The following is a 25,828-nucleotide window of genomic DNA, read 5'->3' on the forward strand; positions in this document are numbered from 1 at the left end:
CCGCAGCATCCCAGAACGCGGGCCTCCAAAGAACCCGCGCCCCGGGACGGCCTGCGGGCCCTGCCAGCCCCACCTCCGGGACGCCTGCCCGAGCAGCTGACGGCCTGGTGGGGCCTCAGAGCAGGGCCTGGAGGAGCCCCAAGCTCCGGGACGCCTGGAGTCTGGTCTCCGGTCCACCCGGGCAGGAGCAGATGGCCACTCCCTGGCCAGAATCTGGCCTCGCCCCGGGCGCTATTTGCTTCTGCGCCGGAGATGCCAAGTTCTCTGCAGGTACCTGGGGCCAGATGGGCCGCCCAGACCACGTGCAGGCCGCCGGGAGCCGTCACAGCCCTGGGGACGCACGCGTGCACACCCGACCCACTTGTGGGCTGCACCGCAGTACCTCCACCCCCAGCACCCCCTCCCCAGGGTGCGGCAGCCTGGAGAGGTGGGCGGAACCTTGGCGGCAGGGCCTACGGGGTCCCCGGCGTGAGCCCCTGTGACGCTGACCTGTCCCCACGGGCTGTGGCCCACAGGGGCAGGCTGGCTCCCGGCATGTGCTCCGAGGCCGGGTGCCTGGCAGCCCCCCCAGCCCGTTGCTGGGATCCCAGGGGAGGCTCTGAGTGGGAAGGGGCGGGGACGTCACTGCTGCGCTGTGCCCACCCCCAGGTTCTCATGGTAACGGCTGCGGCGGGCGGGCAGGGCGCCACCGGCAATGGGGAGGGGGGCTGGGGCCTCCGGCGGTGCTGGCCCTGCGCCCTGCTCAGCACGTGGCTGTGCGGGCCCACCTGGACAGGGCCGGCTCGCTGGGAAACCCTCGGCCCTCCCCGGGCCGCTGGGGCCACGAGCAGACGCACACGCACACGCACACGCACGCACGCAGCGGTGAGACAGGAGAGCTTTATGGTCCGAGCAAAGTGTGGAGGGGCCTCCGCTCCTGCCTGGGGCGCGGCCCCGGTGCTGCGGTGCCCTTGTGGGCCTGCACGCCTGTGCCGGGGCCGTGGTCCACGCGGAGGGGCTGCCCCCGCCCGAGCCTCGTGGGCACCCCCACGCCTGCCCCTGTAAACACTCCCTCCTCCGTCATCCCTGAGAAACGCGGGAGTGGCCGGGCTCCGCCCCCTCCACGGAGGCCCAGCCTGCAGCCTGGCCCCAGCCTCTTCGCCGAAGCAAGCACAGAGCGGGTGGGGGCGAGGCGGCGGCGGGGTCCCGGGCCATGCAGCAGCGAACTCCCCAGTCGGCGGCAGGAGCGCGCCCCCTCCTCCGGGGGGCCTAGAGCTCCTCATAGTCCCCGCCCCCAGGGTGGCGGCTGCTGGGGGCCCCGCCCCCCAGGAAGGCCTCCAGCTCGCCCGCGGCCTTCCTCTCCTTCTTCTTCCTCCGCCGCTCCTCCCTGCCCTTGGCCCGGCTCTTCTTGCCGGCCTTGTCTTCCTCCTGGGGGCACAGGGAGGGCTCAGCAGGGCAGGGCAGGCTCCCAGCACCCGGGGCGGGCGCAGGGGCGCGTACCTCCTTGCTCCTCTTCTTCCTCCTCTTCTCCGTGGAGGGAGCTTTGCCCGCCTTCCCTGTGAGGGCGAGAGTACAGCTGCGGGCCAGGCCCACGTGCCGCGGGCGCAGCCCACACGGCTCTGCGCGCAGCCACGCCGGCCAGCGCGGCCCCACGGCCATGCCCCCACCTTCGTCGCTGCTCTCCTTAGCCCCCGGCTCTTCCGGCCCCAGCCCGAAGAGATCTGTGCCACTCTTCACCCTGAAGGCGGAGATGGGGGGCGGCGGGGGCGGCGGGGGCTGGGCGGGGCCGGCATCCTCGTCGGTCACATCGGAGGGGTCTTCTCGCACCGGGAACTCGGCCTGGGGGAGGCAGCTGTTCAGGCCACGGCCGCTCCCCTGCCCGGCCCCACGGGCGTCCCGGCCGTGCCACAGCAGGGGCCCTGGCCTCACCACCCTCCTCTGCGTGTCGGACTCGCCGCTCTCGAAGTCGGGATCGTCCATGACGAAGGACAGCATCTGGGCGGCAATGGGCCCCTCGGGGTCACTCTCCGAGGACGACGCCTGTGCCTTCCCCTGGGAGCCCTCGGCAGGGCGCCCCGTGTCGCCCAGGTTCTTGGGACCCTGGCTGGCTGGCCAGCGGGGCGCGGTGTCTCTCGGCGGGGCTGGTCCGCCCTGTGGCCCGGAGGCCTTGGTGTGGAACCTTCGGAGACAAGGAGAAGGGCCAGGCTCCCTCCAAGCCGTCCAGGCCACCCCATCCCCGCCCAGGCCACCCATACCGTTTGGTCTCTGGCTCTGGGCACTGCTGGGGAGCCAGGGCAGTGGGCCTGGGGGGACAGGCCACCTCCTCTGCTTCTTCCTCGCTCGAGAGACTGATGTTCTTACTGGGGACAGGGCCCGAGGACGGCAGGGCCCCACCGGGCGGCTGATCTTCTAGGTCCACGTCGTCCTGGAAACCTGCAACCATCGGGTTCCCGCCCCCTGCCTCGCCATCACTGTGAGGGAGGAGTGGGGGCAGAGGTCACAGTGGGGCACGTGTGCTGGCTGCCCCCACTGTGGGGCTGCGCCCCGGTGTCCACCTCCCTGTGCATGCTGGGGGCCGTCTGGAGCCTTGCAATGCCATCCGCGGGAGTCCTCAAGGTCAGCCTGCTAGTCCCCGAGCGTGCCATGGCAGGGCCTGGGGGCCAACCCCACGGCGCCCACAGGCAGCCGGAGCCCTGGGCGGGTGGTGTGCGTCCGCAGGACAGGCAGCCGGGGTCCTGAGCGCAGCTCATGCCCAGGCCGGGGTCGTGGTGGGGACAGCGTGTAGGGGAGGGGCCGCACCTCCCATGGTGGCTCTGCCCGGGGTCCCCTACCTGTCGCTGTCTGGCTGTGGGGCTCCGGACTTCTCCTCTTTCTGGGGGGCTGTGTCTTCCAGGAAGCTGTGGTCAAGGCTGTCCTCGGGGACGAAGTCCTCCACCTTCTGGACGCTCGCGGGGGCCGCTGCAGCTGGGGCCGGCTCTGTGGACGGCGGACGCCCGGGGTGGGGTGGGGGGCACATAGCCACAGGCGAGGGCTGGTGGCCGGGGGCTGCTCCTGGGACCTACCTGGAGGTGGAGGGGCCGTGTCTGGAGCTGGCGAGGTCCCAAACAGCCGGGAGATGATGCTGCGCCTCGGGGCAGGGGCGGGGGCCTCGGGGAGGGGGGTGGGGGGTGTGGAGGATGGCTGTTGGGGGCAGGCTGCAGGGGCGCTGAGGGGGAGCTGGGGTACGCCGGAGCCAGAGCTTCCCAGAGACGCAGTGCTCGGGGGCACGGCCGGCGACTGGGAACCCAGGGGTGGGCTCTGCCCGTTGGCTGCTACCGGGGATGTGTGGCCACGGCGCCGGGCCTCCGTCATCTCCAGGAAGCTGCAGGGAGGGAGACATCTGCACAGCGCCCTGGCCCAGGCAGCCCTGGGGCACCTCCCAGCACTCTCCCCTTCGTCCCTACGGAGGGCGTGTGTGTGTGTGTGTGTGTGTGCCCCCCGCCCCCGCCCCGTTCACAGCATCCTAGGTGTCCTGGGGGGTAGGGGGGGAGCTGGGAGCCTTGGCGGATGTCTGCACAGTCAGGACAGAAGGACAGGGGACACTGCAGGGTTTGGGCACGGGCCTTCCAGCTGGAAGGGATGCGGTGAGCAGCCAGGTCCTGGGGACCCAGGGGCGCTGCCGGGTGGTGCCTTCAGACATCTGGGTGTGGGGTGAGCCCAGAATTGAGGCCTGGGTGGGCAGTCAGCCTCTGGTCCCCAGGGTGTGGCTCTGCTGAGACACTCATCTCCCGCCACACCCAGCACCTACAGCCAGGCTGGTTCTCTGGCATTCATCTCCCAGGCTCCTCCCCCAAGATCCCCACTGCCCAGTTCCTAGGGTAGCTCGGGTGTCCACGGGAGCCCAAGAGGGCAGAGGACAGGGCCTGCCCGCTGCCATCTGCCCACGGCCTCCAGGTCAGAGAAAGCAAGGCCTGGAGGGCTCTGGCCGGCCCCGCACAGGACGCTCTCCCACACCCAGTGTGCGCTGGATTCCGCAGGAAGGCGGCCACAGGAGAGCACACGGGGTCTTCAAAAAGCTCACGGGAAATAGGAATTATGAAGAAACTGTGGACAACATATTTTTGCACGAAAATAAGCCTGTGAACTTGTTAGCCCTCATCTGGGCCCGTGGGTTAGGCTGCTGTTCTAACACTGGCTTTCTGTAGGCCCCTGTACCCACGTGGGAGACCCGGGTGGAGCTCCAGCCTCCTGGTTTGTCCTGGCCCAGCCCAGCTGTGCTGTGTGGGGAGGGAGCCAGCACGTGGAGAAGCTCTGCTTTCCAAGTGAGCGGCCAGTTAACCTCTGGGGCAGGGATCACACGGGTGCCAATGGAAGCTGACGTCCTGCCTCGGTCCATGCAGCCCCCGGCAGCCGGCCCAGCCGACCCCGTCCTGACGCTGTGCCAGGACGGTCGTGGTGGTGGTGGGCTGCACCCCGGGAGGGTTTTGGGGAGCTCATAGGCACTGGGACGGCCCCCCTCCGAACCTGAAAACCTTTGAGAGCACCCACTTCCGTGCTGAGGGGGGCGCCGGGGAGACCCTGGCCTGGGTGCAGCCCCAGGCTGGACTCAAGCACAACGGAGCTGCTGCTGGCAAAGTGTAGGTTTCTGTTGGTTTCAGAATTAAGAGAGGGAGAGACAGAGGCCTTCTATCTGACTGGTTCAATCCCCAGATGGCTAACAGCCAGGGCTGGGCCAGGTCCCCCACGCAGGTGCAGGCCAAGGACTTGGGCCCCTCCCACTGCTCTCCCAGGCCATAGCAGGGAGCTGGACCCGAAGTGCAGCAACCAGGGCACAAAATGGCAGCCTCATGGGACGCCGGCACACAGGTGGCAGCTTTACTGGCTATGCCACAGCGCCATCGCCGAGAACGTTTGGTTTTTAGCTTTCAATTCCATTTTCCCATGAACTTTGGAAATCCCCTTATGAACCAGGTGCCAGCTGGCCAGCAGTGCCCTACGCCACGGGTCTGGAGGCCACACACACCACTGCCTCGCCCACGACCCCCACCTGCCCCGGGGCTGTGCCCACTGCGGACCCACGGTGTCCTGGCCCAGAGTGCAGGCGGGCGGAGGGTCTGGGGGGGCCAGCTGGCCATTCTCAGGAGCTTCTGCAAGGGGCAGGACCCACTCCCCAGGGTCAGCTGAGCTTCAGAATTTAATCCGCTTGCCCTAGACAAGCACTGTTCCACGTAGTGGTGAAGCCCCCCCACGGGAACAGAGGGCTGGGGGGCCAGGGCTTCCTCAACCACACCGCTCCAGCCGGCGCCGCTGACCGGAAGCGACCCTGCGCCCGCCCCAGCCCTCCCCACACCCAGAACCCAGCCTCCCACCTGCATGCTGTAGTCCTGGTGCTCATCCCACCTGCACGCTGTAGTCTCGTCCCCCCCCTAGACCTACACGCTGTAGTTCTCCCCCCCCCGACACCTGTACACTGTAGTTCTGCCCCCCCCACCTATACACTGTAGTTCTGTCCCCCACACCTACATGCCGTAGTTCTGTCCCCCATCTACACGCCGTAGTTCTCCCCCCCATCTACACGCTGTAGTTCTCCCCCCCATCTACACGCTGTAGTTCTCCCCCCACACCTACACGCTGTAGTTCTGTCCCCCCACACCTACACGCCGTAGTTCTCCCCCCTGACACCTACATGCCGTAGTTCTGGTCCTCCGTCTCCTGCTGCACCGACAGCTCCTCCAGCGTGGCGTCCGTGTCCAGCTGGTTGGTCTCCAGCTGCCTCAGGAGCGTCTCCCTCTGCGGAAGGCAGAGGCAGGCAGGGGCTGAGCCAGCATTTGCCGTGCACCGCAGCCTGCCACCGCTGCACCGGGCTGTGCCGGAGAGCCCGGCCCCACCTCGAGGAGACCACGGCTTTGTGCGTGCCCTGTGTTCAAGCAGCCCCAACGTGCACCAGGAGACAAAGCCAGCCCGCACTGCCCCGCCCAGCGGCTGTGGCCCCACCTTCACAGCAGCCCTGGGAGGCCGGGGCGCACCACTGTGGCTGTGGGGGAGCACGGTGGGGCCCTCCTGGCCCGAGGGCAGGGCTGCTCTGACCCTGCCCCCTCATTCAGACGCACGTCGATAAAGCACCGCACCGAGGGACGCGGAGGGCCTGCGTGTGTCTGGCACCAGAGGCTCCACAGGAGCTCCACCAGCTCAGCCCCCAGAGTCCACGCTCGGACATTTACAGAGCCCAGCACGAGAGGGGCAGGGCACCTGTGGTTATAAGGGACTTGGGGGGGGGGGGGATCCGGCGTTGTGGTGCAGCAGGTCAAGTTCCCTCCCATCTGGGTGCTGGTTTGAATCCCAGCTGCTCCACCTCCCTAACGGTGGCCTGGGAAAGCAGCAGAAGTTGGCCCCAGTGCCGGGGTCCCTGTCACCCACGAGGGAGACCCAGAGGAGCTCCTGGCTGTGGCCTGGCCCAGCGCAGGCCCTTGCAGCCATCCGGGGAGAGAGCCAGCGGATGGATGGAAGCCTCTCTAACTCCCTGTACTTGGGATGTGTGCTGCACTTGGACGAAAGGTCCCACAGCCCCAACATGGCAGGTGCAGGATGACACACAGGGATTTCTGAGGGAAAGCTGGAGACAGCCCCCGAGAGCAGCGGCAGGCTCTGCCCACCCCCAGCCTGAGCGCTGCCGTCTCAGGTGTTAAACCACGCGTGTGAGCTGGAAACGCTCTTGTGTTTGTACTCAAACAAGCCCAGGGGGCCGCACTGTGGCGTAGCGGGTTAAGCCGCCACCTGTGATACTGGCACCCCATATGGGCACCGGTTCAAGTCCTGGCTGCTCCACTTCCGACCCAGCTCCCTGCTAGTGCATCTGGGAAGGCAGTGGAGGACGGCCCAGTGCTCGGGCCCCTGCACCCACGTGGGACCCGGATGGAGCTCCTGGCTCCTGGCTTCGGACTGGCATAGCTCCAGCCATTGCAGCCAACTGGCGAGTGAACCAGCGGATGGAAGACCTCTCTTTCTCTCCCTCCCTCTCCTTCTCTCTGTGTGTAACTCTTTCAAGCAAATAAATCTTTTAAAAAAAAAAGCAAAACACATACACACACTCCTGCCCCCGAGAAGCCCTGTGGCAGGCAGCCTCGTCGCCCCGCGTGCCGGCGTCTCAGCTCGGCAGATCACCTGCGGGACCTGGCATCCTCCAGCAGGCGGGGGCCACGCCCAGGCAGGCGCCTCGTCTCTCAGGGGACAGAGCCCAGTCTCCGGCCCCGCCTGCGTGGCCCCTCTCATCCACCAGTGGCCCCAAGGACTGGGGCTCCCCACACACCACCCTCCCGTGCTGTTCCCTGCCCGCCATGTCCACTTGGCCATGTCCACCTGCTCTGGAGGCCACAACGTATGCAGCTCTGTGGTCTCCTGGGCAGACGGTGGCCACGACACCCGCAGAGCGGCAGAGTCCAGAGCAGCCCCAGGAACTCTTGGGGGACCCTGCTGTCTCCCTCGCGGAGAGCAGGGCCGTTCTGGCGGGGAAGGTACACCTGGCCTCCGGCTTCTTCCCAACCCCACACCAGCGCTGCACGGTTAGGAAGCCTCCACCAGGCCCAAGTGAGGAGCAGCCTCGCTCTGACCACGGCCACAGACCCCCAGGAGGTCACAGACGGGCACAGGGCCGCACCGCCTCTGACCACGGCCGCAGACCCCCAGGAGGTCACAGACGGGCACAGGGCCGCACCGCCTCTGACCACGGCCGCAGACCCCCAGGAGGTCACAGACGGGCACAGGGCCGCACCGCCTCTGACCACGGCTGCAGACCCCCGGGAGGGCACAGACGGGCACAGGGCCGCACCGCCTCTGACCACGGCTGCAGACCCCCGGGAGGGCACAGGGCCGCACCGCCTCTGACCACGGCCGCAGACCCCCGGGAGGGCACAGACGGGCACAGGGCCGCACCGCCTCTGACCACGGCTGCAGACCCCCGGGAGGGCACAGGGCCGCACCGCCTCTGACCACGGCCACAGACCCCCGGGAGGGCACAGACGGGCACAGGGCCGCACCGCCTCTGACCACGGCCGCAGACCCCCGGGAGGGCACAGACGGGCACAGGGCCGCACCGCCTCTGACCACGGCCGCAGACCCCCAGGAGGTCACAGACGGGCACAGACGGGCACAGGGCCGCACCGCCTCTGACCACGGCCGCAGACCCCCGGGAGGTCACAGACGGGCACAGGGCCGCACCGCCTCTGACCACGGCCGCAGACCCCCAGGAGGTCACAGACGGGCACAGGGCCGCACCGCCTCTGACCACGGCCGCAGACCCCCGGGAGGTCACAGACGGGCACAGGGCCGCACCGCCTCTGACCACGGCCGCAGACCCCCAGGAGGGCACAGACGGGCACAGGGCCGCACCGCCTCTGACCACGGCTGCAGACCCCCAGGAGGTCACAGACGGGCACAGGGCCGCACCGCCTCTGACCACGGCCGCAGACCCCCGGGAGGTCACAGACGGGCACAGGGCCGCACCGCCTCTGACCACGGCTGCAGACCCCCAGGAGGGCACAGGGCCGCACCGCCTCTGACCACGGCTGCAGACCCCCGGGAGGGCACAGGGCCGCACCTCCTCTGACCACGGCCGCAGACCCCCGGGAGGTCACAGACGGGCACAGGGCCGCACCTCCTCTGACCACGGCCGCAGACCCCCGGGAGGTCACAGACGGGCACAGGGCCGCACCGCCTCTGACCACGGCCGCAGACCCCCGGGAGGTCACAGACGGGCACAGGGCCGCACCGCCTCTGACCACGGCCGCAGACCCCCGGGAGGTCACAGACGGGCACAGGGCCGCACCGCCTCTGACCACGGCTGCAGACCCCCAGGAGGTCACAGACGGGCACAGGGCCGCACCTCCTCTGACCACGGCCACAGACCCCCAGGAGGTCACAGACGGGCACAGGGCCGCACCGCCTCTGACCACGGCTGCAGACCCCCGGGAGGGCACAGGGCCGCACCTCCTCTGACCACGGCCACAGACCCCCGGGAGGTCACAGACGGGCACAGGGCCGCACCGCCTCTGACCACGGCCGCAGACCCCCGGGAGGTCACAGACGGGCACAGGGCCGCACCGCCTCTGACCACGGCCACAGACCCCCGGGAGGTCACAGACGGGCACAGGGCCGCACCGCCTCTGACCACGGCCGCAGACCCCCGGGAGGTCACAGACGGGCACAGGGCCGCACCGCCTCTGACCACGGCCGCAGACCCCCGGGAGGTCACAGACGGGCACAGGGCCGCACCGCCTCTGACCACGGCCGCAGACCCCCGGGAGGTCACAGACGGGCACAGGGCCGCACCGCCTCTGACCACGGCCGCAGACCCCCGGGAGGTCACAGACGGGCACAGGGCCGCACCGCCTCTGACCACGGCTGCAGACCCCCGGGAGGTCACAGACGGGCACAGGGCCGCACCGCCTCTGACCACGGCTGCAGACCCCCAGGAGGGCACAGACGGGCACAGGGCCGCACCGCCTCTGACCACGGCTGCAGACCCCCAGGAGGTCACAGACGGGCACAGGGCCGCACCGCCTCTGACCACGGCCACAGACCCCCAGGAGGTCACAGACGGGCACAGGGCCGCACCGCCTCTGACCACGGCCACAGACCCCCAGGAGGGCACAGACGGGCACAGGGCCGCACCGCCTCTGACCACGGCCACAGACCCCCAGGAGGGCACAGACGGGCACAGGGCCGCACCGCCTCTGACCACGGCCACAGACCCCCAGGAGGTCACAGACGGGCACAGGGCCGCACCGCCTCTGACCACGGCCACAGACCCCCAGGAGGTCACAGACGGGCACAGGGCCGCACCGCCTCTGACCACGGCCACAGACCCCCGGGAGGGCACAGACGGGCACAGGGCCGCACCGCCTCTGACCACGGCCGCAGACCCCCGGGAGGTCACAGACGGGCACAGGGCCGCACCGCCTCTGACCACGGCCACAGACCCCCGGGAGGTCACAGACGGGCACAGGGCCGCACCGCCTCTGACCACGGCCACAGACCCCCGGGAGGTCACAGACGGGCACAGGGCCGCACCGCCTCTGACCACGGCCACAGACCCCCAGGAGGTCACAGACGGGCACAGGGCCGCACCGCCTCTGACCACGGCCGCAGACCCCCAGGAGGTCACAGACGGGCACAGGGCCGCACCGCCTCTGACCACGGCCACAGACCCCCGGGAGGTCACAGACGGGCACAGGGCCGCACCGCCTCTGACCACGGCCACAGACCCCCGGGAGGTCACAGACGGGCACAGGGCCGCACCGCCTCTGACCACGGCTGCAGACCCCCGGGAGGGCACAGGGCCGCACCGCCTCTGACCACGGCCGCAGACCCCCAGGAGGTCACAGACGGGCACAGGGCCGCACCGCCTCTGACCACGGCTGCAGACCCCCGGGAGGGCACAGGGCCGCACCTCCTCTGACCACGGCCGCAGACCCCCAGGAGGTCACAGACGGGCACAGGGCCGCACCGCCTCTGACCACGGCTGCAGACCCCCGGGAGGGCACAGGGCCGCACCTCCTCTGACCACGGCCGCAGGGCCCCACCTCCCCCAAAGCCTACTAAGGCAGACAGCTCCTCTGAGAACAGGGGGCGGGGGCAGGGCGGGGCAAGTGCCTGGCACACGGCGGCTCAGGGCCATGGGGGCTGAGTGTCCTCGCCTCGGTGAGGCGGGGCCCCCAACACCACTGCCCGCGTCCCGAGCCGCAGGGCCTGCGCGGGACCACACACCTGGAGCTGCAGGAACGGGATGTTGAAGAACTTGTGCAGGTACTTGAGGCCAAAGCTGTTCTTCATGGAAGACTCGGCGTAGCGGAAGTAGGAGGAGCCTGGGGGCCTGCGTGCAGAGGACCACCGTGGACCCCCCTGCAGCCCCGGGGCGCAGCTGCCCGTTGCCAGGGCCTCCTCCCGCAGCAGGCACTAGTGCGCTCGGCCCCAGAGCCGCTGCCTCCTGCCGTGACCCCTCTGCTGGGGGCGGGGGTCTGCGGACTGGACAGGAGCCCCGCAGCCGCCAAGCCCTGCCCCTCACTGTGGCCTCCCCCGCACCACAGCCCCATGGAGCTCCCAGCAGGTGTCCCCAGCCAGGCCGCCACAGCATGACCGCTGCCTTCCCAGGGGGCGGGGCCTGGCACCCACCTGTCCAGGTGGTCGATGAAGTCGCGCACGTCACTGGGCAGGATGACCCGGTGCTCGCCCATGTCGCGGTAGTTCCCCAGCACGCACACCGGCACGTGGGTCGGCACCTTGGGAAGCTCCCGCAGGATGTAGTTGAAGGTCCTGGGAGAGGGGGGAGGCGCCCCCTGAGCTCGGCCGAGGGCGGTGGGCTGCGCGCCAGTGAACGGGGACACCCTGCGCTGCCCTGGCCTCCTGAGTGCCACACGTCCACGCCCTCAAAGCTGCCTCTGGCCTGCGGCCCGTGGGGCCTGTCCCTCTGTCCAGGGCACACACAGAGGCGTCCGTGCTGCTGGCACGCTGGGAAGACTGTGCACGACCTGTCAGGTGGGCAGGAGGCAGCCCCGGTTCACCTGGCGTGGAGCTGTGGCTGCCTGGCCGCCCAGCTCGTCCCAAACTGCCCTCCAAACGGCTTGAATGTGGCAGGTGAAGCCCCTCAAGGGGGAAGCCGAACAAACTGGCGACAGCTCCACCTACGGTGGCCTCTGTCCCCTGCTGTCCCCGGGCCCGCACTCAGTGGCTGACACCCCCCGCGCCAGTGGGGTACCATGGCCCCAGAGAACAGCCATACCCCAGCGCCCCAGCCGGGGTGCCCACTTCACAGGGCAGCCCAGACAGCCCGGTCCCAGCTCTCTCCCCGGCAGCCGTTGGGGGTGTTCCGACCACGCCCACCCCGGCTGCAGGCCTCTCGGTCTCTGGATTCCACAGCACGGGGGCGGGGGGAGGGACACCTCCCAGGCAGCCAAGGGGCTGCCACGGCTGGGTCTTGGGCAGATGCTCAGCCCTGTCTGCGTCTGGCACACGGGGCCACCTGTTCCACACCAGGCCCCTGCCTTCCGTGTCCAACACGCCACTGGCAGCTCCCAGGGGCCACTGCCACGCGTGCTGGGGCTCAGCCCTTATCCGCTGTGCCCACGAGAACTGTCCAGAGGCTGTGGCCGCCCAGACTGGTGAGAGCTACACGCCCAGGTCCCTCAGACTCGCGACACGGTCAGTCCTGAGGGCAGCACGTGAGCCCACGGGAGGCTTGGGAGCCCGACTCTTCACGTTTCCTTGAGCAGCAGCACTGGCTCTTTGGCACGTGTGCCCAGAGCCCTGTGCCCTAGGCTGCGAGCCTGAGCTGTCCGGTGATGGCACTGGCTTCCCTCCGCATCTCCCAGACCCTGTGACGAGCAGGTGACCACGCACCAGGGACAGGAAACCGGAAAGCAGCCCAGTCCCCCAGGGCCCCTGCCACACAAGCCGCCGCTGGCCTTCCTCCGACACACCCAGGGGTCAACTCCAGTGTGCGCAGAGCAGCTGCTCGGGAGGGGCCCGCTCGCCAGGGTCCTGGCAGTGGCCGTAGGGCGGCCGAGCCTCGTGCTAACCTGGTTCCTCTACTGCCGCGTCCCAGCAGGCAGACCTGGGCACTGAGCCTGCAGCTGCCCTGGCGGATGGCAGCTCACGCATGCTGTCACCACGGGTGCCACGAGACCCCACGAGAGGACTCTGGTCCCAGCACTGACCGGGCACCTGCCCCGCCGTGGGCCCTCCGGGGAGGCAGTGAGCAGAGGCCAGGTTTCAGGCCTGGGAAGGTGTGCGCCGCGCTCCGGACGGCCTGAGCCAGTTCTGCCCGGCCAGCTGCCCTGGCCCCACGCACAGGCGCCCCCGGGCCACCCGGGCTTCGGGCCGCGCTCTCACCACTGCTTGGTGATGTCGAACATCATGACCACTCCGTTGCAGTTCTTGTACACGTCCAGGAACTCGGCGTCCAGGGCCATTTCTGACTCCGCCTGGGGACAGGAGGGGACAGGCGTGCTCTGGGCCCAGGTCTGGCTCCACCACACGGACCCTCAGTCACCACAGCCATTGTATTCCCCCTCGTTAAGGCTCATTTATTTGAGAGGTGGAGAGGGAGGAAGAGAAGGTGGGAGGGAGGGGGAGAGAGAACTCCCCCATCCACAGGCCTACGCCCGACGCCTGCGCAGCCAGGGCTGGGCTCGGGCCAGAGCTGGGTCCCCGACGTGGGCAGCAGGGATGTAGCTCCGTGAGCGGCCACTGTTAGGAAACTGGCGCAGTCTGATCTATGGCGCGATCTACATCCTGACACCATCCCAGGCTCTAGCCCCCGCCGCCACTGCTGGAAGCCAGGTGGCCGCATGGCCCACCCACCAGTGTCAGCCCCACCCCCATCCCAATGGGATCGTGGCTCCTGCTTCCCTGCCCACCCCCCCACCCCCCCGCAAAGTTTTAGAAGGACCTGTTCCTGAACACGTGGCTCTGCTCTCTCCTCCCTCCTCTCCTCCCTCTTCCTTCCTCGCCCCTTCCCTCCGGGCTGCCGGGCTTCCCCCAGTGAACTCTCCCTGACCCCGGGGGTGGTGTTTTGTGGCGGCCTTGCAGGCACCGCTGCCTCCCAGGGTGTGGGTGAACAGGAAGCCGGAAGCCAGAGTGAGCCGGGAAGTCGGGGTTTGCGGTGTCGTCACCAGGCCGGAGGCCGGCCACAGACTTGCCTCCCCAGGGACAAACGCACAGCAGGGACACGCCAGGCCACCTAGAGCAAGGCTTTGACCACAGAAGGCTGTATGATGTGTGCTCCAGAACTTTCTAGAGCCCACAAACTGGCAGGACCACCCACTCTTGTGGCACCAAAGGAAGAGAAAACAGGCACTCCCTGGGCCGAGGGAGCGGCAGAGCCGGAAAGCCCAGAGCGTCCCAGGAAGGGCAGCGCAGGGTGACCATGGACGCACAGGCGGGGCCGTGTCTCCTGGCTTCCCAGGGGGGCGTCCATCCAGGACCACGCTCCGCCCACAGCTCCAAGCGTGTCCTCTGCCCTTCGAGGCTGAGGCCACTGTGTCAGGTGCACATGGGGCCAGTTCACGCCGATGCCTCTCAGGCCACTCAGACTCACTCTGGGTCAGCCCAGTGTGATGCCCGCAGTGCCAACTCAGCTGTGGACATCACAGTCCCGGGAGCAGCAGTGGGGACAGTTGGTGGCCACGGTGCCCAGATGCAACTGGGAACCCTGGACAGGTAATGGGGTCTGAAGTGTGCGGCTGCCTGCTCACCCCTCCCTGCAGCCAGGAATCCCAGCAGGCCCACCCAGGCCCGCCCAGGCCCGCCCAGGCCCACAGCCCTGGCCCACCCAGGCCCGCCCAGGCCCACAGCCCAGGCCCACAGCCCTGACTCACCCAGGCTTGCCCAGGCCCACAGCCCACAGCTCACAGTCCAGGCTCACCCAGGCCCACAGCCCAGGCCGGCCCAGGCCCACAGCCCAGGCCCACAGCCCTGGCTCACCCAGGCCTGCCCAGGCCCACAGCCCACGGCTCACAGTCCAGGCTCACCCAGGCCCACAGCCCAGGCCGGCCCAGGCCCAGGGCCCAGGCCCGCCCAGGCCCACGGCTCACCTCCTGGGGGTCGTTCTCCACCTTCAAGCCATCTCCTCGTTTTTTGCATTTTCCTTAATAAAGAACCAGAAAATTTGGGGTGGAATTGGTAGGTCCAAGGATTCCTGAGGGAGGGTCTCGGTCCCTCCCCAGCTCCCACTCTGAACTTGACCCTGCTCCATCAGCTGGGCAGTGAAATGGTCCAAGCTGGCCCCCCAGCTGAGAGCAGGTGTGGGGGGCTCCCCTGGGGCAACAGCTGGGAGAACCGGAGAGCAGGAAGCCTGGGAAGGCTCTTCTGATGCCCCCGTGACCTTGAACTCCTGACCTGGGGGGGGGGGCGGGAGCTGACCCCAGCGGGACCGAGAGAAGGGGCAGGGCTGGCCTGAGCAGTTGGGGATGGCTGGGCGAGGAGTGGGGATGGGGGTGGGGAATGCCAGGCCGTGGTGGGGAGTAAGGAGGCCTGCGCCCTGCCGTGCCCGTATCACCTGCACAGCGCAGGAATGAGCAGACGGCGCGGCCTACCGCCTTGTGGGCTCCAGTGCAAGCCACAGACGAGAAACACCCCGATGTGCACACGCAGCCACGCCTGACCAAGGGGCCCGAACACCCCCGCTGACTGGCAGGGGGCCTGCTCCGCCCACTTCATGGCCGCCCAGCCTGCTGACGGGAGGAGGACAGAGGAAGAACTCCCAGGGCTGCTCCAAAGGCCCCCGTCCCTCCTGAGGCTTCTCAGTGTGAAGGCCGGGGCTCCGCCTCTGCCGTCCTCGAGAGCTCACCCTAGGCCGCAGCCCTTGGCCGCCGGCTGCTCCCTGGGGCTGCGCGTGGCGTCCACCCTGCCCGTCACTTCAGGGGGTCTCTACCCAACTGGAAATAGGCACCTTGAGCCCAGGGCCCCGCCTGCTGTGGACACAGTGGGGGCTGAGGCCTGGCTGGGGAAGCTCTCCCGGTGGAGACCACCCAGCGGCCAGGGGACTCTGCCCAGCTGTCAGTGGATACACGCCCCGGGGGTCTCTGACCCTAGGCAGAAACCATGCAAATTACAGCCCAAACAGGGGCCCAACCCTGGCAAATCCTGTCTACGGGAAACTGGCCCCTCACTCCAGCAAGCCCAAGGCCCCAGCCCCGGTTAAAGCAGGCGAGCGCGGGAGCAGGGGCACCTCTTTCCTAGGTGGCTGGGTGGGTCAGGGCCTCGAGGCTGCCCAGCGGCTGCCAGCAGACAACACAGCTGGGGGCCAGGCCCAGGCTGCACACAGCCTAGGGAGGCAGGTGGCCAAGGCGGGCCCAGCAGGACAGGCCGGCCACGGGGCAGCTGTGAGTCCAGCCCTGGCTGTGTCCCCCCAGCTCGACCCTCCCACCCCCAGATAAATAGAGGGGCGTGTGCCTTCTGACCCAGGGCCTCGCCCGTCCACAGGGGTGTCCGATGTCCAGGGAGCTGTGGTGGGCTCCAGGGACCCTGCTGCCTCGCTGTCCACTCTGACCGGGAGCGGAGCGTTCAGAGGCAGGCCTCGGCCACCCCCAACAGCCTCCAGTTCGACCCCGCCTCGTTCCTCTGTGGCCTCCCAGTGACCCCAACCCAACCAGCGGCATGCGCCCTGCTGAACCCACCCCCCGCGTGGCCGGCACACGCTGCAGTGACTCCCCTCAGCCACGCCGCACATCCAGGAACTCCTGCCTGGTCTGCTTTAAACACCCGATCGGCACTCCCCGTGGGAGACCGGCTTGGGTGAGGCCGGGGCCCAGTAAAGGCACTGGCCCACAGGTGTCCTGCCCCGCCCTCCACGCTCACTCTTCCTCCCTGCCCAGGTCTCCAGCACAGGTGTGCACCTGCCCCTGCTGTGGGCGTGGCTGCCCAGGCTGGGAACCTGCAGTACCAAGTAAGAGGCCCTGCATCCGGCTTCCCTTCACTGCCCAGGGCCCTCCGGACAGGTGCTCTGCCAGGCAGGCTGATGCCCCGGCTACAGCGGTGGCGCAGGTATAGCCGGGGCGGAGGGCTACCAACACAGCCCTCATAGGCCGCAGGGCCGGCAGCATACCCAGCTGCACCTGCACCTGGCCTGCGGGCATGGGCTCGGCCACGCGGAGCCTGCAGATGCCAGAAACAGCACGGGGCCGAGGCTGACCAGCCACGGCCCTGCCACAGACCAGAGCCAGACCAGGATGTGAACAGCTGGTAGCAAACTCCAATCTCTCCGCGGCCAGGTGGCAGGTGCCGGAGTGGGCTTCAGCGTGCTGAGAGCCCCGCAGGGAGAGCGGCCGAGACCCCGGCCCCGGCTGGAGGTGAGCTTTCTACGGACAGAGAAGGGGCCTTACCTTTGTCGACCACATCCCAGACTTCCACTTTCACGATGTCGTCAGTGGCTGAAACGGGGAAGATCCCCAAGTCAGTGCCCAGAAGGAACACCTAGTTTCAGAGGGGCTCGCAGAGCCTCGGGGGTGCCGGCCCTCCCTCACTGGGCCCTGGGGCGTCCCCCGGCACCACCGCCCCCCCCCCAAGGGCCAGGTCCACCGTGCACCCGACACCGTGCGAGGCAGGCCTCAGAGCCTCAGGGGTGTCGGCCACACCAGCGACAGCCAAGACTGAACCGAGACGGGCCTCTGCCCACACATGCTCCTAGCCGAAGGCAGCGCCGGCCAGGCCCACGGCGAGGCAGGGCTGGGCCCCATCACGTCACTTGCACCCAAACAGCCATCCTCTCGGATGGGTGCAAAGGTGGCGGGACCACCTGTGCCACCTCCTCACAACCCCGTTTCTCCACCCAGGGGGCCTACGCTGCACTTTGGGGGGTGGAATGCAAGTGACGGCTGTGCAGGGGCAGGGCCCAGAGGCTCCCGTCAGCCCCCAGCACAGGCGGAAGGGGAGCTGGCCCAGGACTGCTCCACAGGCCCCGCCACGCACCCACGGCCACGGCCACCTTCTGTCACGATCGGTCACCACTGCTCTCACTCGTCTCGAGAGCCGAGCCCCTGCGCCTCTGTGGTGCGCCGGGTGCCGAGGGAGCTCCCGGGATGCCGGCTCCAGCCCAGCTGCCAGCATCCAGGTGCCCTGGAGCTCAGGGGCACGCGGGGCTTTGGCCGCACCAGCCTCGGCTCCAACCAGACAGCTTCCTGCACACGCTCACGGCTTCACACACACACGGCTTCACACACGCTCACGGCTTCACACACGTTCATGGCTTCACACACGCTCTGCACGCGCTCACGGCTTCACACACGCTCACGGCTTCACACGCGCTCACGGCTTCACACACGCTCACGGCTTCACACACGCTCACGGCTTCACACACGCTCTGCACGCGCTCACGGCTTCACACACGCTCTGCACGCGCTCACGGCTTCACACACACTCTGCACGCGCTCACGGCTTCACACACGCTCTGCACACGCTCGCGGCTTCACACATGCTCACGGCTTCACACACGCTCATGGCTTCACACACGCTCATGGCTTCACACGCTCTGCACACGCTCACGGCTTCACACACGCTCTGCACACGCTCACGGCTTCACACACGCTCTGCACGCGCTCACGGCTTCACACACGCTCTGCACATGCTCACGGCTTCACACACGCTCACGGCTTCACACACGCTCATGGCTTCACACACGCTCATGGCTTCACACGCTCTGCACACGCTCACGGCTTCACACACGCTCACGGCTTCACACATACTCTGCACATGCTCACGGCTTCACACACGCTCACGGCTTCACACGCTCACGGCTTCACACACACGGCTTCACACACGCTCTGCACACGCTCACGGCTTCGCCGCTTCCCTGGGAGCTGGCGCCATCTGGGAGCCTTGAGAGCACGGGCACCTGCTGCTCCCAGGTGCTCCCCGCACACACCCTCCCCCAGTGCACCTGCCCGGCCACGGCCCTCTGCCAGCAGTGACTCGGACGTCGCATCACCAGCAGGGAAGGGCGCCCCCTGCGGGGAGGGTGGGCAGGGGGCTGGGCTGGGTCTGGCGCCCAGGCCCTGTGCACACGGGGAGCCCCAGGGTGTGCTGCAGCTGGGGCGCCATGGCCCGCGTCCCCTCGCTTAGAGGGGCTCCCAGGACCCAACAGCAGCTCCAAGTGCCCGGCGGCGTGGGAGCCCCGCACTCACTCTTGTAGCTCCAGTGGATGCTGGTGACTTGGATCTCCTGCGTGGGGATGTACTCCTCCACGAACGGCCGGCCCTGCAGCCGGTGCCACAGCGCCGTCTTGCCCGTGTTCCTGTCTCCCCGGATCACGATTTTCACTGGGGCAAAGAGAGGAAGACGCGTCAGGTGCGAGAGCCCAGAGTCCGGCCTGCCCTGCAGCCGGTGCCACAGCGCCGTCTTGCCCGTGTTCCTGTCTCCCCGGATCACGATTTTCACTGGGGCAAAGAGAGGAAGACGCGTCAGGTGCGAGAGCCCAGAGTCCGGCCTGCCCTGCAGCCGGTGCCACAGCGCTGTCTTGCCCGTGTTCCTGTCTCCCCGGATCACGATTTTCACTGGGGCAAAGAGAGGAAGACGCGTCAGGTGCGAGAGCCCAGAGTCCGGCCTGGCGGGCAGGTGGCCGGGCTGCTGTCGCCAGGGTTCCTGACAACGGGCAGGAGCCGAGGGAAGCACAGTGGCCCAGGAGGGCGTCCTCCACGGTGGACGGAGGCCTGCTGGGCCAGACCGTGCCCCTGGGGGAGCCTGGCTCAGGGCAGGTGTGGCTGCCGTGGGCCTGGCACTTTCGGCACACGAGTTTGCAGACTGCCGGGCTTTCCGCACTGGCCTGAGACGGCGCCCCGTGACCGCGAGGGGCGGGCGGGCCACGCCTGAGACGGCGCCCCGTGACCGCGAGGGGCGGGCGGGCCACGCCTGGTGCCTCAGGAAAGCACAGGGTCGGGGGGCCACCCCTCAGGGCAGGAAGAGAACGTCTTCGGAGGTGGGCCCAGCTGCAGAACCCCACGTGGCTATGCCCCACGGAGCCCTCACAGCAGCAGGAAGGGCACAGACAGGGACAGGCCAGGCAGGAGCTCAAGGGCCTCACGGCCTCCGGGGTCTTATTTCCGCTAGTACCGCTGCTCAATGAACTGGGCGGACAGGGCCAGGGCAGCTGGGCTGGGCCAGGTGTCGCAGAGGCAGCCCACACCTCCTGCCTGAGCCATCGTGGCTGCCTCCGGGCTCTGCACCTCAGAAAGCTGGAGCTTGAGATGGGACGAGGGGGTCCCACGGGACACCTGCACCGCCATGCCGGACGCGGCCCCACGCCACACCGACTTCCAGAGAGCGCGGGAGGACACCACTCATACACAGCCCGGGCCAGGCTTCAGTCTCTTCTAATTTTCCACACTTTTTTTTTTTTTAAGATTTATTTGTTTATTTAAAAGGCAGAATTACACACAGAAGGAAAGGCAGAGAGAGAGAGAGTGAGCAAGCAAGAGAGAGAGAGCGAGCGAGAGAGAGAGGTCTTCCATCCGCTGGTTCACTCCCCAATTGGCTGTAATGGCCGGAGCTGTGCTGATCCAAAGCCAGAAACCAGAAGCTTCTTCCAGGTCTCCCACGTGGGTGCAGGGGCCCCAGCACTTGGGCCATCTTCCTCTGCTTTCCCAGGCCACAGCAGAGAGCTGGATCGGAAGAGGAGCGGCTGGGACTTGAACCAGCGCCCATATGGGATGCAGGCACTGCAGGCTTCACCTGCCACACCACAGCACTGGCCCCTCCATGCCTTTTTTTTTTTTCCCCGACAGGCAGAGTGGACAGTGAGAGAGAGAACGAAAGGTCTTCCTTTGCCGTTGGTTCACCCTCCAATGGCCGCTGCGGCCGGCGCACCGCACTGATCCGATGGCAGGAGCCAGGTGCTTCTCCTGGTCTCCCATGGGGTGCAGGGCCCAAGCACTTGGGCCATCCTCCACTGCACTCCCAGGCCACAGCAGAGAGCTGGCCTGGAAGAGGGGCAACCGGGACAGAATCTGGCGCCCCAACCGGGACTAGAACCCGGTGTGCTGGCGCCACAGGTGGAGGGTTAGCCTAGTGAGTCGCGGCGCCGGCCCTCCATGCCTTTTAAACCGTTTGAAACAAAGTCTTTCCAAGTCAGAGTTTGCTGTGCTGGATCGATGTCCTTCTGTGTGACTTCCAGTGCTTTAACTCCGGCCACGCCCAGAGAGGAGTTAGTTTCCCCCTTTCCTGTCCTGCCAGATGGCGGGTGAAAAGCTCCAGCTCCAAAGCGGACGTCGAAGAAATCTCCGGCCAAGGAAGCCGATCGTGCCCGCGGCAAGGCAGAACCTCGCAGGTAAGAAGCCCAGAAGGGGAAGCCCCGCTGCAGCCACGAGCCCGTCCCGGTGAGAGGGAACGCGGATACTCCCGCTCTGCCATGGCCCCAGGAACAGGTGCAGGAGGAAGCACGCGGCTCCCAAGCCCAGGCTCGAGGAGAAGGTGCTGGCTCCGTCACGGAACCAGTTGGCGGCGACAAGAATGGCGGCACCAGGGTGGCCGCGCTTCGCCAAATGCCTCCATCCCATCCCACCCATGTCCCTCGGGAGCTGCGCAGCCACGGCCAAAAGCCCTGAGTCAGCACGTGAGGAACTGCGGGCCAGCCTCGTCCTCACGGGGCCAGCCTCGTCCCCCGGGACCTCGGGGCAAGAGGGTGGTGTTCCTGAGCGCTGAGCCGTGGTCCGCCGCCGTGACCCACCTCCTCCCAGCGTGGAACACACCACACGTCACGCCACCTCCACGAGAACCGGCACCCGCGGCGTGGAACTCCGCAGCATCTCGCGGGACCCAGACACCAGGGAGGGGGAGAGACACGGGCAGCAGCGCAGGCTCTCAGAGCGCACCGCGGCTCGGGCCCTGCTCCGCCAGTGGAGTCCACCCACTAACTGGTGTTTGGATTCCGGAGGAGCTCATTAAACCAGGAACAAAAGAAACAAAACAGCTTCCCCGGAGAGCAGCTGTCCGTTCTTCCCGCCCTCACGTCAGACCAGGCCAGCTGGGACCAGGGGCAGGCGCTTGGCCCGGCAGCCCGGATGCCCACGTCCACAGCCGCGTGCGACTCCAGCGACCTGCCATGGCAGCAGGGATGGCTCGAGCCACTGGGCACCTGCCACTCACCTGGGAGACCAGGGCTCAGCAGCTGGCCCCCGGCTCGGAGCCAGCATGGCCACCGTGGGTGTCTGCAGGGTGAGCCAGTGGGGGGTGCGCACGCTGCACCTCAAGTGATGATTAAAACGCTCTCCACGGACCCCGCCTCTCACACGCCTTTCGCTCTAACAACATCTGTTTTGTCTCAGTGAGCAGATTCCGGACCACTATTCGCTCATCTCTGCCTTGTTACCTCCCTACAACCCTGGACCTCGCCGGGGTCCAGTGTAATGGGAGGTCAGGCCACCCCGTAGCAGTGAGGTCAGGGTGACGGGGTTCAGGCCACCCTGTGCGTGGTGAGGTTGGGGTGACGGGGGTCAGGCCACCCCGTAGCAGTGAGGTCAGGGTGACGGGGGTCAGGCCACCCTGTGCGTGGCGAGGTTGGGGTGACGGGGGTCAGGCCACCCTGTGGCAGCAAGGTCAGGGTGACGGGGGGTCAGGCCACCCCGTAGCAGTGAGGTCGGGGTGACAGGGGTCAGGCCACCCTGTGCGTGGCGAGGTTGGGGTAACGGGGGTCAGGCTACCCCATAGCAGTGAGGTCGGGGTGACGGGGGTCAGGCCACCCCGTAGCAGTGAGGTTGGGGTGATGGGGGGGTCAGGCCACTCTGGGCGCAGCGAGGTTGGGGTGACAGTGGCCACTGTGCTCACTGGGACGCTCTCCCCACCCCCTTGGAGTTACACTACTTGGCCGCTTATCTTCCTCCAAGTTAACAACCTTTTTCTCTCTTTTTTTTTTGACAGGCAGAGTGGATAGTGAGAGAGAGAGACAGAGAGAAAGGTCTTCCTCTTTGCCGTTGGTTCACCCTCCAATGGCCGCTGCGGCCGGCGCATCGTGCTGATCCGAAGGCAGGAGCCAGGTGCCTCTCCTGGTCTGCCATGCGGGTGCAGGGCCCAAGCACTTGGACCATCCTCCACTGCCTTCCTGGGCCACAGCAGAGAGCTCGCCTGGAAGAGGGGCAACCGGGACAGAATCCAGCGCCCCAACCGGGACTAGAACCCGGTGTGCCGGCGCCGCAAGGTGGAGGATTAGCCTGTTAAGCCACAGCGCCGGCCCTTTTTCTCTTTTTTTTTTAAAGAAAGATTTATTTATTTGCAAAGCAGAGTTACAGGAGAGACAGAGGTCTTCCATCTGCTAGTTTACTCCCCAAATGGCCACAACAGCCGGGGCTGGGCCAGGAGCGCCATCTGGGTTCGCACGTGGGTGCGGGGACCCAAGCACTGGGCCACCTTCTGCTGCTTTATCGCCGTTCACAGGGAGCTGGAGGGGAGCGGAGGCGGAGAGTGCCCGGGTGGGCTGCCGGTGACGTGGGCGGCAGCGTGACCACTGCACCACAGCACTGGGCCCCTAGGAAGGTCACCCTGCGGGCACTGCCAGATTTCCTGTGTATTTACCATTGACCTGCCCCGGCCCCTGTCCCAGGCAATGGACTGGACCTCCTACAAACGTGCAGACGAAGTGGACCTGAGACTCCGTCGTGAGAAAGCACCCCTGCCCGAGACCCCGCTCTGACCTCAGTAACAGCCCTGACCCCGCCCTGACCTCAGTAACAGCCCTGAGACCCCACTCTGACCTCAGTAACAGCCCTGACCCCGCCCTGACCTCAGTAACAGCCCTGAGACCCCGCTCTGACCTCAGTAACAGCCCTGAGACCCCGCTCTGACCTCAGTAACAGCCCTGACCCCGCTCTGACCTCAGTAACAGCCCTGACCCCGCTCTGACCTCAGTAACAGCCCTGACCCCGCTCTGACCTCAGTAACAGCCCTGACCCCGCTCTGACCTCAGTAACAGCCCTGAGACCCCGCTCTGACCTCAGTAACAGCCCTGACCCCGCTCTGACCTCAGTAACAGCCCTGACCCCGCTCTGACCTCAGTAACAGCCCTGAGACCCCGCTCTGACCTCAGTAACAGCCCTGACCCCGCCCTGACCTCAGTAACAGCCCTGACCCCGCCCTGACCTCAGTACCAGCCCTGACCCCGCTCTGACCTCAGTAACAGCCCTGACCCCGCTCTGACCTCAGTAACAGCACTGAGACCCCGCTCTGACCTCAGTAACAGCCCTGACCCCGCTCTGACCTCAGTAACAGCCCTGACCCCGCTCTGACCTCAGTAACAGCCCTGAGACCCCGCTCTGACCTCATTAACAGCCCTGACCCCGCCCTGACCTCAGTAACAGCCCTGACCCCGCCCTGACCTCAGTAACAGCACTGAGACCCCGCTCTGACCTCTGTAACAGCCCTGACCCCGCTCTGACCTCAGTAACAGCCCTGACCCCGCTCTGACCTCAGTAACAGCCCTGAGACCCCGCTCTGACCTCATTAACAGCCCTGACCCCGCCCTGACCTCAGTAACAGCCCTGACCCCGCCCTGACCTCAGTAACAGCCCTGACCCCGCCCTGACCTCAGTAACAGCCCTGACCCCGCTCTGACCTCAGTAACAGCCCTGACCCCGCCCTGACCTCAGTAACAGCCCTGACCCCGCCCTGACCTCAGTACCAGCCCTGACCCCGCTCTGACCTCAGTAACAGCCCTGACCCCGCTCTGACCTCAGTAACAGCACTGAGACCCCGCTCTGACCTCAGTAACAGCCCTGACCCCGCTCTGACCTCAGTAACAGCACTGAGACCCCGCTCTGACCTCAGTAACAGCCCTGACCCCGCTCTGACCTCAGTAACAGCACTGAGACCCCGCTCTGACCCTCAGTAACAGCCCTGACCCCGCTCTGACCTCAGTAACAGCACTGAGACCCCGCTCTGACCTCAGTAACAGCACTGAGACCCCGCTCTGACCTCAGTAACAGCCCTGACCCCGCCCTGACCTCAGTAACAGCCCTGACCCCGCTCTGACCTCAGTAACAGCCCTGACCCCGCTCTGACCTCAGTAACAGCCCTGACCCCGCCCTGACCTCAGTAACAGCCCTGAGACCCCGCTCTGACCTCAGTAACAGCCCTGACCCCGCCCTGACCTCAGTAACAGCCCTGAGACCCCGCTCTGACCTCAGTAACAGCCCTGACCCCGCTCTGACCTCAGTAACAGCCCTGACCCCGCTCTGACCTCAGTAACAGCCCTGACCCCGCTCTGACCTCAGTAACAGCCCTGACCCTGCTCTGACCTCAGTAACAGCCCTGACCCCGCTCTGACCTCAGTAACAGCCCTGACCCCGCTCTGACCTCAGTAACAGCCCTGACCCCGCCCTGACCTCAGTAACAGCCCTGACCCCGCTCTGACCTCAGTAACAGCCCTGACCCCGCTCTGACCTCAGTAACAGCCCTGACCCCGCCCTGACCTCAGTAACAGCACTGACCCCGCTCTGACCTCAGTAACAGCCCTGACCCCGCCCTGACCTCAGTAACAGCCCTGACCCCGCTCTGACCTCAGTAACAGCCCTGACCCCGCCCTGACCTCAGTAACAGCCCTGACCCCGCTCTGACCTCAGTAACAGCCCTGACCCCGCTCTGACCTCAGTAACAGCCCTGAGACCCCGCTCTGACCTCAGTAACAGCCCTGACCCCGCTGTGACCTCAGTACCAGCCCTGACCCCGCTCTGACCTCAGTAACAGCCCTGACCCCGCTCTGACCTCAGTAACAGCCCTGACCCCGCTCTGACCTCAGTAACAGCCCTGACCCCGCCCTGACCTCAGTAACAGCACTGACCCCGCTCTGACCTCAGTAACAGCACTGACCCCGCCCTGACCTCAGTAACAGCCCTGACCCCGCTCTGACCTCAGTAACAGCCCTGACCCCGCTCTGACCTCAGTAACAGCCCTGACCCCGCTCTGACCTCAGTAACAGCCCTGACCCCGCTCTGACCTCAGTAACAGCCCTGACCCCGCTCTGACCTCAGTAACAGCACTGAGACCCCGCTCTGACCTCAGTAACAGCCCTGACCCCGCCCTGACCTCAGTAACAGCCCTGACCCCGCTCTGACCTCAGTAACAGCCCTGACCCCGCTCTGACCTCAGTAACAGCCCTGAGACCCCGCTCTGACCTCAGTAACAGCCCTGACCCCGCTCTGACCTCAGTAACAGCCCTGACCCCGCTCTGACCTCAGTAACAGCCCTGACCCCGCTCTGACCTCAGTAACAGCCCTGAGACCCCGCTCTGACCTCAGTAACAGCCCTGACCCCGCCCTGACCTCAGTAACAGCCCTGACCCCGCTCTGACCTCAGTAACAGCACTGAGACCCCGCTCTGACCTCAGTAACAGCCCTGACCC

The 25,828-nt window shown here is 67.1% G+C and overlaps 1 protein-coding gene across 1 annotated transcript in view; it reads right to left on the reverse strand.

Annotated features, from left to right (window-relative positions):
* Positions 1–846: 846 nt before the first annotated feature.
* The window catches only part of RABL6 (RAB, member RAS oncogene family like 6), a 35,734-nt gene continuing 10,752 nt past the window's right edge, over positions 847–25,828 (reverse strand). The window contains exons 2-15 of the mRNA XM_062207236.1: positions 18,630–18,881; positions 16,833–16,880; positions 14,544–14,596; positions 12,841–12,932; positions 11,125–11,265; positions 10,720–10,825; positions 5,645–5,748; positions 3,042–3,340; positions 2,811–2,955; positions 2,235–2,450; positions 1,909–2,158; positions 1,647–1,818; positions 1,480–1,535; positions 847–1,407 (exon numbers count right to left, since the gene is read on the reverse strand). Coding sequence (XP_062063220.1) covers positions 1,249–1,407; positions 1,480–1,535; positions 1,647–1,818; positions 1,909–2,158; positions 2,235–2,450; positions 2,811–2,955; positions 3,042–3,340; positions 5,645–5,748; positions 10,720–10,825; positions 11,125–11,265; positions 12,841–12,932; positions 14,544–14,596; positions 16,833–16,880; positions 18,630–18,881 — 2,093 coding nt within the window. The 3' untranslated portion in view covers positions 847–1,248. The remainder of the gene's footprint in view (positions 1,408–1,479; positions 1,536–1,646; positions 1,819–1,908; positions 2,159–2,234; positions 2,451–2,810; positions 2,956–3,041; positions 3,341–5,644; positions 5,749–10,719; positions 10,826–11,124; positions 11,266–12,840; positions 12,933–14,543; positions 14,597–16,832; positions 16,881–18,629; positions 18,882–25,828) is intronic.

This window comes from Lepus europaeus, chromosome 12, assembly GCF_033115175.1.
Source record: "Lepus europaeus isolate LE1 chromosome 12, mLepTim1.pri, whole genome shotgun sequence".
Lineage (NCBI taxonomy): Eukaryota > Metazoa > Chordata > Mammalia > Lagomorpha > Leporidae > Lepus > Lepus europaeus.